Raw genomic sequence first — 16225 nt, 5'->3', positions numbered from 1 at the left:
GGGCTTTTGTCCGTTGGCGCGTCAGCTGGGTGCCGTCGCTAGAAACGAAGAGAATCTGAACTATATTTATCCCGGGCGCATCGGTATACTGGGCACAAGTGAGTGATTCAATTAGTGATTTGTAAAATCCATCGTTGCGTAATGTTGATAGACAGGCCTCTCGTTCACTTCATCTCTGGCGCCAGACATCCATCCCCTGAGCTGGTGGTGGTGTCCAGACTTGTTTACATCCAGCTCGCGGGCACAACCAATTCATTCCAACTTGTGCTCGGCTCCTTCAACATCAAATCTATCTCAAAGACAGTTCTGCGAAACATAAATATAGTTATAGTATAGCACAGATAGGCAAGGCAGGCAACATGACACAAGCACGCTCTGGCCGCTGCTCAATGTGAACTAGTGATCCCATTTCTCGCCAAACCGCAAAACGCCCATGCAGAAACGAACCATGCGTTAAATACGATACGGCGTTACAACGAAACACATAATGGGTAGCCATCAAACAGCAAGTAAGTGTGGGGGAATCACCGCGTCAAGGAACAAAAAACATCGCCTGCTTCTCCGTCATCCGAAACGAAAAGGAAAACAGGAGCACGCAATACGGAAGACCAGAGGAACGGAAATGGATGAGAAAACGAAGAAGCAAAAGTCCAAAAACGCATGCCCGCTTCATTGCCCCTGCCGTCCAAACATCAGCGCTCTTTCCAAGACATAACCTCCCGAACCTTCCTTCGGCCTCCTTTACCCCCTCAAATCAACAGAAGAACCCGCCGGTATCATAAACCCACCCTTTCAAACAACCGCCCTGCTAACCCCCAGTGTATTTACCGCCGCCAAACTCCAACCTCATCTCCACCACACCCCGATACCCCTCACCCTTCCCTACAACAATCACACTTCATCCACCCTCCACAGCCTACCCACACAATTCTTACTCGGCATGCCCATCATTAAGCACCATCTCCAGCACGATCTGCCCGCCGGGCACCTCGGGATGGCTCATGCAGATCTTGACGGAGCCCTTGGAATCGGCGACGTGGACGCCGGCGAGGCCTGCACCGCCGCCCGCGCCGGCGACGCCGCCGGTGGGGCCCCTAAACCCGTAGTCGAGACAGCGCAGGTCGCGGCCGGCGATGATCTGGCGGAGCCGGCCGTTCTCGGCGTTGCGCACCTCGACGTAGTCGTCGTTGAACAGCAGCAGGTACTGGCCGAACATGGTGGCGGCGCGCGCCTTGCGCTGCTTGCCCGAGTACTCCATGATGAGCGTGCGCGAGATCTCGCCGTGCTTGTCCACGTAGACGGCGCAGTCGCCGTACGTCAGCAGGAACTCCTGGTCGTTGAGCTTGAACATGCCCAGCGGGTGCGGCTCCTTGATGCGCGCCGCGATGTTGGCGGTGGCCGGCTGCCCGAGGTCGCGCGGGATCGACTGCGTGACCTTCTTGTCGAGCGTGAGCAGCTCGAAGCCCTTGGCCGTGGCCACGGCGATGTAGTTCTGGAACAGATTGAGCGAGTAGCACTCGGTCGGGATGTAGAACTCGTCGAAGTCGCGGAACGACTCGGTCGTGCCCGAGCTACCGCCGCGCCGGCCCCCGAAGAGGCGCGACTTCTTCTCGGTCGCCTTCTGGAAGACCGGCTCGAGCACCTTGAAGGTGTTGTGCATGCCCTCCTTGCGCTTGTAGAAGAGCAGCATGCGGTCCTTCATGCGCGCCGTGGCGAAGAAGGCCACGTCCTTGGCCAGGCGCTGCGGTGCCCGGCGGGGGTTGTCGTGCGACGGCGCGGGGAAGTTCGACACGGGCGCGATCACGTCGAGCGGGTAAGAGATGAGCGATCTGTCGGCGATGAGGAGGCAAATCGCGAAGTCTTCCAAGACGGCGATCTGCGTGACCTTGCTGATCTGGACCGATCTTGTCCACCCCCGCGGGTTTGACGCCTCGGAAATGTACACGCCATAGTCGGTCCCGATGGCGATGAGCGACTTGCCACCCGACGTGAAGGCGCAGGCGCAGTTTACGGTAGCTCGGCACACCGGCGGCGGGCCGCGCCCCGGCCCGTACACCTGCTCCATCTCGCGGATCGCTCTGTCCAGAGGCGTGCCCCGGATCGGCACATTGGGCTGCCTTCCGAGCAGCGACGCCGAGTCATACGCGAAAGCGCCGTCCGAGAGGACGCGGAGACGGAAGGGCTCGGCGTTCTGCGCGTGGAGGGCTCGGGCGTGCCGCGTCTTGGCTTCGATGATGGCGGAGCACCACGCCGCACGTTCCTGGGCGGACGACGCGTAGAGAGTGTATATTTCGTGGCCGAGGTGCTTGATCTTGAACGGATAGATGATCTTGCCATCCTCGGAACCTGCTGGTGTGAGCCGCGAGACGGTGGTCATCGAACCAACGGAAGAACTGGTACCCGTGTGTTCAAGGCCGGGCCGCTCGCTGCTGTTGGTGGTCACTTTGTTGAGCTGCGTCCCCGAGCCGGTTGCAGCGGTAGTTCGTGTCAACGGAGCCGTCAAGCTCTTCTGCTTGGCGACCGGGTCATCATTCATGCTTTCGATGAAGAGTAGCGGCATGGGAATCGGCTGCACAAGAAGTCATCAGCACGCACGGTACAGAAAACCAACACGGAATCCAGACGAAAACATACCTCTTTGGAGACATCGTATTTCTTGTCGCTCCTCCCATCCTTGGATGGGACCGTCTTCGCCAAGATGAAATAGTGGTCGAACAGTAAGGCGTGCGTGTCGACCCAGCGCACTCCCTTGGAGCCTTGCCTCTGGAGATCGCCCTGCTTGAGCAGTTCTCGTCCGAGATGATCGAGGTTCAAGACAGACTGGAAGCCAGGCCGGAGCACCAGCATGGACTGGAGCTCAAGCAGCTCAACCTTCTTGGTCATCTCGGCCACCTTCTCGTCGCACTCGTGCGTGACCTTCTTGATCTCGTCCAGGGCCCTCTCAAGATTTGTCTTCTCCTCGCTTTCGCCCAGCATGTTCTTCTTCACCGTCTCGAGAAGCAGGCCGTATCTTTGGAGCCGGGTGATGGGGGCCTTGACGAAGGTTGTCCATTCAAGACGCTTGGAGCGCTTGTGGTCTCGGACGACGTCCAAGAATTGGCGGAAAAGCAGATTTCTGGCGGCCTCTTTGCGAATGAGATAGGACGCGTACGGATACGACGAGCAGTACTCGATGTAGATCGGCCTGGCCTTCCGAATCCACTCCCTGAACAGGTCGCTGAAGCCGACGATCCAGGGACCCTGCTCCTGCTGGCGGTACTTGAGCTGGGCGAGGAGGTGTTCTTTGTTGATCTGCTGAACCGCATCCACCTTGCCGAACACGGCGTCGATGAACTTGTCCATCCGGTTCGCCGCGATGATCGGCGGTTGCCAGGCCCGCAGCCAGTCTCGATAGAGAAGCCGAAGGACGTCGAGCTGGCCCATGTATTCTTCCTCGCCCGTGACGATCTCGTGCAGCACGTTCTGCCTCTCGACCTCCTTTTTGGGCTTGCTCTTGATCTCCTCCATCGTCACGCCGTGGAAGGTCGCCCAGTCCAGAATCACGACGTCCTCTTCGGACATCATGTTGTCCAAATTGACCTTCTTGAGGGTCCTGCCGCAGTGATGCGAATAGCATCTCACGGGTATGCCATTGTCGTGCAACCTGGGCGAGACGCCCTCGTCCTCGTGCAGCTTTGGCGCATAGCAGCCGGAACCGGTAAGCTGCCACAGCACACCCGACAACTGCCCTGTCCCAAACTTGACCCATTCCTCCTCGGGAATCAGGATGCCGGCTGCGAACATGGAGTCGACCACCTTCGCGCTCAGCAGTTCGGCGTCGGCGACGTTCATGGTCGGGACCTTGGCGCAGAAGAGCTTGAGAACGCCTTCTTCAATCGTCTTCCTCTTCAGGTCCGGCTCGCCCTCGGCCATTTCACGGACCCAGGCGGTGATGCCGCTGAGAGCCCATGGTTCCGCACAGCGCTTGAAGTCGGCAGCGGTAAGCTTTGAAGGCACGAATTTCTTCCTCCTTCCGGTGGGCAGAGTGATCATATCATACGCAGCCAAAGGCGACGGCGTTCCGGCATCGAAGCCCTCGTACGGCGTAGAGGTGCCCTGCTGGTAGGCCTGCGCGTGCGGATGGGACATGTGCTTCATCGCTCGCCTGCGCTCCTCGGTTGCGTCTGTCCTGGACCTGGCAGGTGCTTGTACGTGCGGCGTATTGCTGTGTTCCGAGACAGATATGGACCTCTCAACATGCTGTTGGCTTATGCTCTGACCTGGGTAGGTCTCGTGGCTATCGGACGGGCCAGGGAACCTAGAGTCCGCGCTTAGGGAGTAGTGGTGCTGGTAGGCGGACCGGTTGGGCGGTTGCGCGGAGAGGAGCGTGTTGCTGTCTGGAGTGGGAGGAAGAGCAGGCAGGGGACGATTTGAGAGGCCCGGGTGCCAGAACATCTGATCGTACGGGTAGTCCTCCTTGGAAGGGGAATCGCTGCCACTTTGCCGAGAATGGACCGACACTTGCTCATCGCCCTCGTCGAAGCTCAAGCGGTGCGTCTGAGGCGGAAGAAGGCCACCGGTGCCCCCGTAGTCAACCGAAACTTCTGAAAAGGGCGGGTATTCGGTTCCCTGTCCCTGTGGAGTCGGCAGCGGCCGAGGAGTTTCCTGGACCGGAGCCGTCGTCTGGGTTGGGGCCGTCGGCGGCGGAGAGCCGACTTCGTTCCCGTACTGCAAGTTTCCGGCATATCCGCCCCCGTACATGCCAAGATCCATTCCGCCATAGTCGCTGTCTGTACTGACGTACTCTTCCGAAGGCGGAGGAGCTTGCGCAGCGGACGACGGTGGTTGCGGAGCGGACGACGGTGATTGTGCAGCCGCCGGAGGTTCCATGTATGCAGGGAAAGTTAATCCGCCAAACCTCCGATCATCCATATCATCCTGCATCGCCAGTAGGCCCGCCGCGCCCTCAGGATCGCTCTCGTCAGAGTCCCAGTTATACGTGGTATTGGTCGAGGCAATGGTGTGGTTCATTGCGGAGGAGGCGTTGGAGGGATACCGATTCACCCCCGTATCCGCAGTCGTCCTCGACGAGGTCGAGTTGTACCGCTGGGCCTTGTTCAGATCGTCGCCTGATACAGTGTCGTTCGCGGGTTGGGGCCACTGCGTGTGAGAGGGCACGCCCAGATCCGAGACGATGTCCTGGATCAGGCTCTCCTGGGTAACTTGGAAATCGGACTCGTTGTCGCCATTGATCCTCCAATCCGGCTCCTCCGGTAGGTCGTCCATGGGGCGGCTGGGAAGCGGAGCATTCGTGGGGTGCCGTTGGAGCTGGGAAGAGGCCTGGGTTCGGATCGGAGGGGAGGGCGCTGCAGACGACTGAGAGCCAGATCGAGACGCACGGTTCGCCGAAGATATCGACTCGAGCGCGTAGTTAGGGCCGACAGGTATCTGAGAGTGCGCAGGATACGGGGCTTGCGGGCTCGGCGCTGGATACGTAGGACTTTGGCCGGCAGTGACACCGTTGGTCGCATAGGACCCAGAATACTGCTGCGCTCCGTAACTGGCCGGATACGGTTGATCGTACTGCGGCGAGGCGGCAGACGGAGCTGCAGATGGCGCATATTGGGGGCTATGCAGCCCAGGCTCATATCGCTGCGCAGACGATGGCGTTGTCGCCGAAGCCGGTTGCGATCCGCCGTACGTTGATGAGGGCGGGGGCGCGTAGGCTGTCGAGACATGAGGAACGGCAGCGGCGCTGTAGTGGCCGTAGCTGTAGCCATTGTACCCAGCGACGGTGGAATGCCGCTGAGGAGCAGCAGCACTGCTGGTGTTCGCATATGCCGCCGGGTTGTACGCCTGCGGTGTGTAGGTCGTCGTCGGGGGTGTCGTGTAGGTCGGGCTCGTCGATGGCGTGTATCTTGCTCCCTGGGCGGGGTGGTACGGAAGCGAGGTCGACTGCGAGCGAGCGAACGTTTGGGGATTGTATGTCGAGTGCGAGGGCGGCGGCGGCGGCGGCGGCGGCGGGATCTGCACCTGGTACTGACGTTGATAGGCAGCGGCAGCTGCATTCTGGGGGATATAGCTTGCCCGGTTCGCCGCCGGCTGCCTCTCGGCGCTTGGGCTGGCGATGAACAGTTCCTCGTCAGCCCTCCCGGTGCTGCCCGTGTAGAGCGGCTGGGCCCGGTTGGCATTGGGCGGGTCGAAGAAACTGGCATCGTCGCCGTTGTTGAAGCTCTGCCGCCGCGCGGGATACCCGACTGGCTCTTGCGGCGGGGTGGCGACGGGATACTGCGCCGGCGGCACATGGCCGTACCGGCGCGAATCATCACTGCGGAACGACATGGCGCGCGGGCTGGGGGTGAAAATTCACCCTCAACAGGGCGATGCGATTCGGATAGGAAGCGATGAGGGTTTGAGACCGGACAGGCGGGTGGGTGTAGAACGGCTCCGTGAATCGAGCCGTAGGACCAAGTGGTCTCGTCTGCTCGTCTGTTGATGACAGCGGTGGGGTTACCGGGATTAACGTGAAGCGGCGCCGGGCGCGATCGTCGGGCGGTCGGGCGGTGCTAAAGATGAATCGCCTGCCTCATTTGCAATTTCCCCACAAACACCGAGCCCAAATCCAGTATCTCTTCGCCAACGCGCCCCCGTTAGGACATGGAGTCGTCCGCGGCTGTGAGGGAGGATGTAAAAAGTGACGCGGGCGCGGGTGCAGTGACTGACGAGGCGCAGGGTCGAGTGGAGCCGAAGCCGTCAAGTCCTACGGGCATACAATCAATTTGGAATCCCGTGGGTTGTCTCGAGCACTGCCAAACGTGCCAAGTTCCCTGTCGCTTAGTCCTTGCAAATATCCCCGATCGGGCGTCGAGAATTGGAGATGGTCAGAAAGGGGATCCGGAGTCGGGCACTGATGTTTCCCTCAATCAAGATCCGGCCGACGAGCGTCGACCTTTGAAGTGAGAAGCGGGATCAGCGCGAGGGGAGTCGACGAAAGCCCAACCCAACGGTAACGTTACTGGAGCTGCGGTGCGCTGCGGTACAGATTGTAGTGTACTGCATGTATGTAAAATACATAGTTACGTGGCTACCAAGCCACGGTTTGCCTTGTGGGGCTCCAGGCGCTAGGACCAACTTCTATTACTTGGATTGTGGCTCTTGCGCACCTCCGCAGACTTCCAAACAGGTTCTGCCCTTCGAGAGGTTCGTTGCCAAGTGGGGCTTGCGCTTACACTCCACAAGTGGAGTGGACAACTGAAGAACGGATGGAAAGTGAGTTCAAACAGCAGGCCGGGAGTGTTCCGTTACTCAGCTGTTGGTACGGATAATCACTAATCACTGTTCTGGCCGAACGGGCCCGAACTATCACCCACTAGGTACCTTAGGGACGCAGTAAGTGTAAGCAACTCAGCTTTACTGTCGCACATTCCCGTTTCATCTCAAGGGAAAGAGGCGTGAAGGAGTGTCTGGCCTGTGTTGGCAGCCCAAGGAGGCCCTCGAGTCTAGGCGACCCCAGATTCGGCTGATCCGTGTCGCAGGCGAAGTACGGAGGACATTACGCCAACACGTGTTGCACAGGAACGTAGCGGCGATGATGAACGTGAGGATTGAATCACTCAACTGAGTATCCCACGCAGATCCGCGGGCAATACCGCATAGGAATATCAATCCAATGACTTTCAGGCGGAAAATGGTATCCTGCCAGGCAAGGGTTAAACATCGAGGAACATTGCAAAGACACAATGCATTCTTTTGCACCTCTCGAACCATGCGTCATGACGGATTGACGGATACATCCGGCCAAGCACATGAGCAGTGGAACCTACTGTGGTACGGAACGGAAACCGAATCAAAACGAAACGGTTTGGGCGTTCTCCTGACCTCCGATGTCCCTGTTCTGCAGGTTTGTCAACAGGCAGCTTTGGGCGGGCGGTGCGACACGGGAGGTTTCGGTTCCTGCCGCCTGCCTTTGCGACGTGAACAGATGATGACAGCATCGCCCGGTGCGGGGTCATCGAAGCTCTGCGATAGCTCGTCATGCTTCTGCCCCACCTCGTAACAACGAGCGAATCTCGGACTCCGAGTGCCGTACTTGCCCCCCCGCGCAGCTTTATCAGCAAACTGACCTTTGATTTTCCCAACTTGCTGGAGCAAAAAGGTTGCTCGCCTTCCGTGAGAGAAGTTTCAGCTCAATCAACCAAGTTGTGAACCACTTCCATCCAACACGCTTGAACAACTCGCACATTACCGCCAAAATGGTCAAGGCTGGTAGGTCAAAAGCTCCTCTAATCAACCCCGCCAGTGCAGTCCGTCGGAGCGGAAGCCCTATGGTCGGTCGGCCGGGACGGGAATGCCGGGAGGGTGTGGAAGAGAGCTTGACCAGCTTCAACCGCAACCTTGACGGCGCAACCTTGACGGGCACTTTCCCGTCCCCAAAACGGGCCAACGAGGTTCCAGACCTCTGTTACCCTGCATCGGTCGCACACAGTCGCGATTGACGCTCCGATGGCGAGTCATGGCTAACACGCGGGTGTCTAGTCGCTGTCGTCCGGGGTGACTCGAAGGTCACGGGCACTGTCACCTTCGAGCAGGAGTCCGAGTCGTCCCCTACCATCGTGTCCTGGGATATCTCGGGCCACGACCCCAACGCCAAGCGTGGCATGCACATCCACGCCTTCGGCGACAACACCAACGGCTGCACGTCGGCTGGGCCACACTGTACGTACCCCTAGTTCCTTTCCCTGACTCCCCTGAGTGTCGGCGGCTCGGATTGACGCCAGGACTCTCTGACAGTCAACCCCCACGGCAAGACGCACGGCGCGCCCACGGATGAGAACCGTCACGTTGGCGACCTGGGCAACATCGAGACCGACGCCCAGGGCAACTCCAAGGGCTCCGTGAGCGACAAGCTCATCAAGCTCATCGGCCCCGAGAGCGTCATTGGCGTACGCCTTCCCACCCGCAGACCCACCAAACCTGGGCAGGATTCCCGTTGCTAACGCACCCCAGCGGACCGTCGTCGTCCATGCCGGCACTGACGACCTTGGCAAGGGCGGCAACGAGGAGTCGCTGAAGACCGGCAACGCCGGCCCCCGCCCTGCCTGCGGTACGAGACCTATGTCCCGCCATGGATTCCTTGGAAGCCATAGCTGACCGAAGCGCTTGCAGGTGTCATCGGTATTGCGCAGTAAAACAACCCAAGGCTGCCTCGGCTGGAGAGCAAGCCCCCCTTCTGCACCATACGGGAGGGAGGTGCTTGCGTGACAAGCTGAATATGGAGGTGCACATGGGCTACGATTATGGGATCGTCCAGTTATCCGGATCGCAGATCGTGAAGAGAACAACTTAGTTATCTAGCCCTGTTCGAGGGGATGTTATCCAAACGAAGACAGCCTCGAGGCTCTGTTCGACTTGCTTGGTCAAGGGGAAGTGACGAAATGCTGCGGCCATGGTGTGTGCGGGGTACATCCGCTGAATGCTTGAGCCCAGTACAGTGCTCGAACAAGCTGGACACAGTGCTTTTCCTTTGCCCCAGCCTGTTTAGCGCCTTACTGGTGGTAAGTGCACAGTGCGACACTGGTTTCATGTCGTGGTAGCCCCTGAAAATGGTCGCTGTCCGGGGAAAGCTGTTCCCCACAATCTCCAACGAGCCAATCCAAATTGGAGTTGCAAGCTGTCAAAAAGGCCATTGCTCGCCTGAGGGTCCCCTTGAGTCTCGCGATACTCGTCCTCCGGCCAGCTCCCGTCCTGTCTCACCGCTGTACCGAGCTCAGGTTGTTGCTGCTTCTCTCCCCTACCTTCCCTTTCCCTTCAACACTGCCACGGTACGTAATTCGTCCTCCCTGCAAGCTCCCCATCCGTCATTGCCCCGCCGAAGCTCGGATGAAGCAACAACAAGCTGCGTCAGTCCCTTGGTGACTTGCTGGAAGCATTGCCGCATGCACGGCTTTGCGGTGACATTTCGGGAGCTTTCGAAGCTGTCTTCTGCGAGCTACGGCCTCTGGACCGTCACAATAATCATTTCTAACCCCGCCCGAATCATTCATTGTCTGCGCTTCACCGCCATGCAGGTGGAGATCACATTGCTGACCAAAGACTGTTCAAGTCACAGGCGGCTCCCGGGCAACTGCATAGCTCGCCTTTTCTACATCCGCGTCCACAATCTCCGAAACAACGCTCCTTCGTCGCCATGGCTTTCTTCGCCAACGTCAAATCGGTCCTCAGCGGAGACACACTGGTCCTGACCAGCCCAAACAACCCTGCGGCGGAGCGGACACTCTCGCTTGCCTATGTTGCCGCGCCCCGTCTAAGCAAGGACGGCGACGAGCCGTTTGCTTTCCAGTCCCGCGAGTTTTTGAGGACCCTGACAGTCGGAAAGCCAGTCAAGTGCAGCGTCTCCTGTATGTGCCCTGCCCTCCGAATTCACCCGATGCGGCGGTTCCCTCAATGCCCTGCCAATACATGCTTATCGGCCTCTCAGACACTATCCCCACCTCGGGTCGCGAATACGGAAAGGCGGTCTTGCAGGACGGGACCGAGCTCCCGGAGGCGGCGGTCAGGGCTGGCTGGCTCAAGGTCAGAGAAGATGCCGGCAGAAAGGAGGAGTCGGAGGAGGTGCTCGAGAAAATCGACAACTTGCGGCGCTTGGAGGCCCAAGCCAAGGAAGAGGGCAAGGGTCTGCACGCCGGAACCGGCGGCGTCATCGAGGTGCAAAACGATCTCGGCGGGCCCGAGTTCATGAACGAATGGAAAGGCAAGACGGTGGAGGGAATCATTGAGCGCGTTTTCAGCGGCGACCGCCTCCTCGTGCGGCTGCTCCTTCAGGAGAAGAAGCATTGGCAGGTCATGACACTGCTGGCTGGTGTCCGCGCGCCCTCAACCGAGCGTGTCAACCAGTCGAACGGCCAGACGCAACCGGCAGAGGAATACGGGAATGAGGCCCGCGCCTTTGTCGAGCAGCGGCTTCTCCAGCGCGCCGTCCAGATCAAGATTGTCGGTGCCAGCGCCCAGGGCCAGCTCGTCGCCTCCGTCATCCACCCTCGTGGCAACATTGCCGAGTTCCTGCTCAAGGAAGGGCTCGCTCGCTGCAACGACTTCCACTCGACGATGCTCGGGAGCGATATGGCCGCTCTCCGTGCCGCCGAGAAAGAAGCCCAAGCGGCCCGCCGTCGCCTGCACAAGGCTTACGTTGCTAAGGCCACCGACAGCAAGGAGGTCGAAGCGGTCGTCACCAAGATCATCGGCGCCGACACGATCATTGTCCGGAACAAGGCAGGGGCGGAGAAGAGGATCAGCTTCAGCAGCGTCCGAGGCCCCCGTTCAGGAGAGGCGTCCGAGGCGCCCTTCAGGGACGAAGCGAAGGAGTTCCTCCGAAAGAAGCTGATCGGCAAGCACGTCCGCGTCGCAGTCGACGGCACCAAGCCGGCCAGCGAGGAATTCGAGGCCCGCGAGGTCGCTACGGTCACCCACGGCGGCAAGAACATCGGCCTGCTGCTCGTCCAGGAGGGTTACTGCTCGGTCATCCGGCACCGGAAGGACGACACGGACAGGGCGCCCAACTACGACGAGCTGCTGGCGGCTCAGGAGACGGCCAAGGAGGAGAAGAAGGGCATGTGGTCCGGCAAGCCGCCCAAGGCGAAGCAGTTCGTGGACATGTCGGAGAGCGTCCAGAAGGCCAAGATCCAGCTGTCTACCCTTTCGAGGCAGCGGAAGGTCCCTGGTATCGTGGACTTCTGCAAGTCTGGCTCCCGCTTCACTATCCTGATCCCTCGCGAGGGCGTCAAGCTCACGCTCGTGCTTGCCGGTATCCGCGCTCCTCGGCCTGGTCGCACACCGCAGGAAAAAGGCGAGCCCTTTGGCCAAGAGGCTCTGGACTTGGCCAACCGCCGCTGCAACCAGAGGGACTGCGAGATTGACGTGCACGACATCGACAAGGTTGGCGGCTTCATCGGCGACCTGTACGTGAACCGCGAGAGCTTCGCCAAGGTCCTGGTTGAGGAGGGGTTGGCCTCTGTGCACGAGTACTCGGCCGAGAAGTCGGGCAATGCGACAGAGCTTTTGGCCGCGCAGAGGCGCGCAAAGGAGGGCAGGAAGGGCATGTGGCACGACTGGGACCCGTCTCAGGAGGCGCAAGAGGACGGCGAGGCGGGTGCTGCTGAGTCCACGGCGGACGCTTCGGTCACGATCGAGAAGAGGCCAGAGGACTACCGGGATATCATGGTGACCAGCGTCGACTCGAATGGGCGGGTCAAGGTCCAGGAGATCGGCAAGGGCACGGCTGCGCTGGAGGCGCTGATGGAGCAGTTCCGGCAGTTCCACCTGAACCCGACGAACAGCGCTCCGCTGAAGGAGGCGCCCAAGGCGGGAGACTACGTGGCCGCGCAGTTCTCGGAGGACGGCGAGTGGTACAGGGCGCGCATCCGGTCCAACGACCGGGCCGCCAAGGTGGCCGAGGTGGTGTACATCGACTACGGCAACTCGGAGAAGCAGCCGTGGTCGAAGCTACGGCCGCTCACCCAGCCGCAGTTCACGGTGCAGAAGCTCAAGGCGCAGGCGGTCGACACGCAGCTGTCGTTCGTGCAGCTGCCCACGTCGCAGGACTACCTCGACGACGCGATCCACTACCTGCACGAGCTGACCGACGGCCGGCGGCTGGTCGGCTCCTTCGACTACGTCGACGCCAAGGAGGGCATCAACTACGTCACCATCTTCGACCCGGAGGCCGAGGGCGCCGACAAGGTGACCGAGTCCATCAACCGCAAGATGGTGCTCGAGGGCCACGCCATGGTCGCGCGGAAGCTGAAGGCCTGGGAGCGCAGCAAGGTGTTCGAGCCCGTGCTCAAGAGCCTGCGCGAGGCCGAGGCCGAGGCCAAGGCCAATCGTCGCGGTATGTGGGAGTACGGCGATATCACGGAGGACTAAATAAGTGATTGATTGATTGAGAGGTCGGGGGAAGAGGAAGGCCCTTGCGTGCTGACTCTACACCTGTGGTTGTTGTTTGTATTTCGCATCAGCAAAAAAAAGGGAGCATTCCGAAGCCGACGAGCTGGGAGGCGGAAAAAGCCGGACGGGCGGACGGGAGCTTGGTTCTTGGACGGGCTGCATGAATATACTACCTGGTCCTGGTACGGAATACCTTACCTTACCTATGACCTTCCGCCATATCCTGATCAACAATTTACTGTTTGTTGGCTTGCTGTGCCCAACTGCTTGGCAGCACGGGGCACACAGGCGAAGAACAGCAACAGGACCATCGAGTCGACTTGGGCAACGCTCTCGTTCTGACAACCCCCCTGTGTGCCTGTGTGTGCGGTGTTTCTGCACAGCAGTTCGGTATGATAGCTACGCAAACAAGGGAGGTTGTAGGTAAGTTAGCGGCAAACGTGATCGGAGACAATAGGTAAGGGAACGAATTCTCCGCGGCGCCAGCGAGGAGAAAGTCCACCTGGCACAGCTATTCCTGCGCTGCTGCTGGTGGAAACGCGCTGTTTCGTCTCTCTTCAGTTCCCGGCCCGGCTATTTTGAAGCCGGTGGACCCCCCTCCCTTGGGCCCTTGGCGGCGACCGCCGCCCCAATCATGCCGTGCCATGCCGCACGCCGCGCGCCAACCCGGTACGGTGGTTGCTCTTTTTTTCTTTTGCGTTGGGTGGTTGCGGCTGAGTAAGGGTAAGGTGATGTTGCTATGAGAGAGAGAGGTGGATGGGTGGGTGGAATGAGGGAGACCCGGCATCGGCGGGGGTGCGGACGGGGTTAGGTGATGCGTGTGGCGGGATCGGACTGCTGTGGACTGTTTATATAAGGTGCGAAGGTAGGGACACATACTAGGGATTAACGACGCTTTGTGGGATATGGAGGAAATAGGAAAAGGAAATCGGGGCAATCTGTACAGTATATAGGATTATATCCAAGAGGCAGTATTGGTAATGAAGAGCAGTACGGATATAATGTCAGAGTTCCACGCTGCCACTTGAAGAAGAGAGTCCAGTTTTTTAGAATCGCATCCCAAGTGGTTTGGCTGGCTACCAGGGGTGTGGCGGATGTTTGGGGAGGGGCGAACCAAACGAACCAGCGAGAACTGGGGCGGGGGGTCCGCTATGACGATGATTTTGCCCCACGCCCAAGAAAGGCGAAGCGGCATATTATCCGCGACGTCTCGTCCCCAACTTGAAAAGTCACCAGATCATTCTATTCCACTTCTGCCGTGAACAAAGCACCTTGCAACGAATCTACTTGAGTTCCGCATCGCTTGTCTCGATACACATTGCTTCCAGCTTGAACTGAATCGCTTTGTCCATCATGTCCAACTCTCTCGAGCAGCTCAAGGCCACTGGCACGGTGCGTCTGCGTCCCTGTTACCCCGCCAAACCCCTCGCCTCCTCCTTGTTGGGGATCCAAGTTCCTTTGACGCCCGACCTCCGGAAGCCACCGGCGCTGCAGCAGCGCCGTTTGCGCCTGGGGTCGTGTCCGGATGGTTGCGGGCTGATTCTCATTCGAATTGACCTTTTTTTACTGATTGTAGAGCCTGGTGATAGGTTGTTGTCAGCGACTCTGGTGACTTTGCCTGTAAGTGAAACCCCTCAACCCAGACGCTCTTCTCCCGCCCCTTGTCCCATTTGTTCTCGTGGCTGACACACATTACGCATAGCCATCGGCAAGTACAAGCCCCAGGATGCCACCACCAACCCGTCCCTGATCCTCGCCGCGACGAAGAAGCCCGAGTATGCCGCGCTGCTCGACGCCGCGATTGCGCGGGCCAAGGAGGAGGGTGGCGACCTCCAGCATCAGATTGACTCTGCCCTGGACCACCTCCTCGTCCAGTTCGGCAAGAAGATCCTCGAGATCATCCCCGGCAAGGTCTCCACTGAGGTCGATGCCGCCTTCTCGTTTGACACGCAGGCGTCCGTCAACAAGGCTCTCCACATCATCAAGGTACGCTTTGCGTCTCACTCACCCCGACTTGCGAAGTTCAAGCGCTCTCTGACACCTTTGACAGCTCTACGAGAAGGAGGGCATTTCCAAGGACCGCGTCCTGATCAAGATTGCCTCGACATGGGAGGGCATCAAGGCGGCCGAGATTCTGCAGCGCGACCACGGCGTCAACTGCAACCTGACGCTCATGTTCTCGATCGTCCAGGCCATCGCCGCCGCCGAGGCCGGCGCGTACCTGATCTCGCCCTTCGTCGGCCGCATCCTCGACTGGTTCAAGGCTGCGACCAAGAAGGAGTACTCCAAGGAGGACGACCCGGGCGTCGCCAGCGTCAAGAACATCTTCAACTACTACAAGAAGTTCGGCTACAAGACCATCGTCATGGGTGCCTCGTTCCGCAACACGGGCGAGATCACCGAGCTGGCTGGTTGCGACTACCTGACCATTTCGGTAAGTTGCCACCATGAGAGAGGACGCTGTCGCCAAGGTGCCCGTCACGCTAATGCGCAACACCTGTAGCCCGCCCTGCTTGAGGAGCTCCTGAACTCGGACGCCCCGGTCCCCAAGAAGCTCGACGCGGCCGCCGCCAGCTCGCTCAACATCGAGAAGAAGTCGTACATCAACCAGGAGGCCAACTTCCGGTTCGACTTCAACGAGGACCAGATGGCCGTCGAGAAGCTGCGCGAGGGCATCAGCAAGTTCGCCGCCGACGCCGTCACCCTCAAGGGCATCATCAAGGCCAAGCTGCAGCAGTAGATGGGCGGCGGAGACGGAAAGGGGGTGAATCTTCACACTGCATGATATGATGACTCTAGACTGAGCTTGTTCCTTTGCTTGCTTGCGCGCGTGCACGGGTAGAATGGGTTATCGTTAGCAAGAATGATGAAGTGCCGGGACAGGCAGGGTCATGGCGTATGCAGCGCAAGCAGGCCGGCAGTGCTGAGAGGAGACGGACATATAGTCATATACGCGAAATGGAAAAATTTCGAGCGAATCAAGCCACTTAATGGTCTGAAGTAATTCAAGCCTTCGCTCGAGACTCAACGACGACATTGGCTTGCGCCATCCAATTTAGCTAGGTTTCTAATGTTCCTCAACATGCTGTCGTGCAATCGAACAGCCACAGCGAAACTCCCGTCCGTTTTCATGGAACTGAAGTGAACCCCTGAAGCCGTAGCCAAGTAATGCAGCAACCCGAAACGCCAAATCACCATTGCTCCCACCCCTCCTCCTCCTCCAGCCCAGCCTAAGATAACGCATACCCGCCGCATTCCCGGATGCCGGTCAGATAGGCCATGCCATATAACCAAGGCTGCGCGCAAC

At 59.3% G+C, this 16225-nt stretch overlaps 4 protein-coding genes across 4 annotated transcripts; 3 read left to right on the top strand and 1 right to left on the bottom strand.

Moving 5' to 3' along the window:
* Positions 1–931: 931 nt before the first annotated feature.
* THITE_2044885 (uncharacterized protein) lies at positions 932–6321 on the bottom strand (the record flags this gene model as incomplete). Its single annotated transcript, XM_003651482.1, has 2 exons — positions 932–2569; positions 2614–6321. 2 exons carry the CDS (start codon positions 6319–6321, stop codon positions 932–934), a joined length of 5346 nt encoding a protein of 1781 aa, XP_003651530.1.
* Positions 6322–8231: 1910 nt separating this feature from the next.
* THITE_2142959 (uncharacterized protein) lies at positions 8232–9167 on the top strand (the record flags this gene model as incomplete). The annotated part of the gene is made up of 5 exons (XM_003651481.1): positions 8232–8244; positions 8515–8694; positions 8770–8921; positions 8986–9082; positions 9145–9167. The coding sequence occupies 5 exons, from the start codon at positions 8232–8234 to the stop codon at positions 9165–9167; spliced, it is 465 nt and encodes a 154-aa protein (XP_003651529.1).
* Positions 9168–9222: 55 nt separating this feature from the next.
* Positions 9223–12988, top strand: THITE_2111957 (uncharacterized protein). The gene is made up of 3 exons (XM_003651480.1): positions 9223–9800; positions 10088–10376; positions 10457–12988. Exons 2-3 carry the CDS (start codon positions 10166–10168, stop codon positions 12895–12897), a joined length of 2652 nt encoding a protein of 883 aa, XP_003651528.1. The 5' UTR covers positions 9223–9800; positions 10088–10165; the 3' UTR covers positions 12898–12988.
* Positions 12989–14083: 1095 nt separating this feature from the next.
* THITE_2111952 (uncharacterized protein) lies at positions 14084–15715 on the top strand. Its single transcript, XM_003651479.1, has 5 exons — positions 14084–14310; positions 14508–14538; positions 14621–14904; positions 14969–15352; positions 15422–15715. Exons 1-5 carry the CDS (start codon positions 14272–14274, stop codon positions 15656–15658), a joined length of 975 nt encoding a protein of 324 aa, XP_003651527.1. The 5' UTR covers positions 14084–14271; the 3' UTR covers positions 15659–15715.
* Positions 15716–16225: the final 510 nt, after the last annotated feature.

This window comes from Thermothielavioides terrestris, chromosome 2 (genome assembly GCF_000226115.1).
Source record: "Thermothielavioides terrestris NRRL 8126 chromosome 2, complete sequence".
Lineage (NCBI taxonomy): Eukaryota > Fungi > Ascomycota > Sordariomycetes > Sordariales > Chaetomiaceae > Thermothielavioides > Thermothielavioides terrestris.
The sequence above is the reverse complement of the archived record's forward strand: the minus strand, read 5'-3'. Positions and strand labels throughout refer to the sequence as shown.

Excerpts from the sequence above, each read along its gene's own strand:
- THITE_2111957 (XM_003651480.1), top strand. The coding sequence starts at position 10,166 with ATGGCTTTCTTCGCCAACGTCAAATCGGTCCTCAGCGGAGACACACTG. Across the intron at positions 10,377-10,456 it reads AGTCAAGTGCAGCGTCTCCT|ACACTATCCCCACCTCGGGT; the intron begins GTATGTGCCCTG and ends TCGGCCTCTCAG.
- THITE_2111952 (XM_003651479.1), top strand. The coding sequence starts at position 14,272 with ATGTCCAACTCTCTCGAGCAGCTCAAGGCCACTGGCACG. Across the intron at positions 14,311-14,507 it reads AGCTCAAGGCCACTGGCACG|GTTGTTGTCAGCGACTCTGG; the intron begins GTGCGTCTGCGT and ends GCCTGGTGATAG. Across the intron at positions 14,905-14,968 it reads AGGCTCTCCACATCATCAAG|CTCTACGAGAAGGAGGGCAT; the intron begins GTACGCTTTGCG and ends CACCTTTGACAG.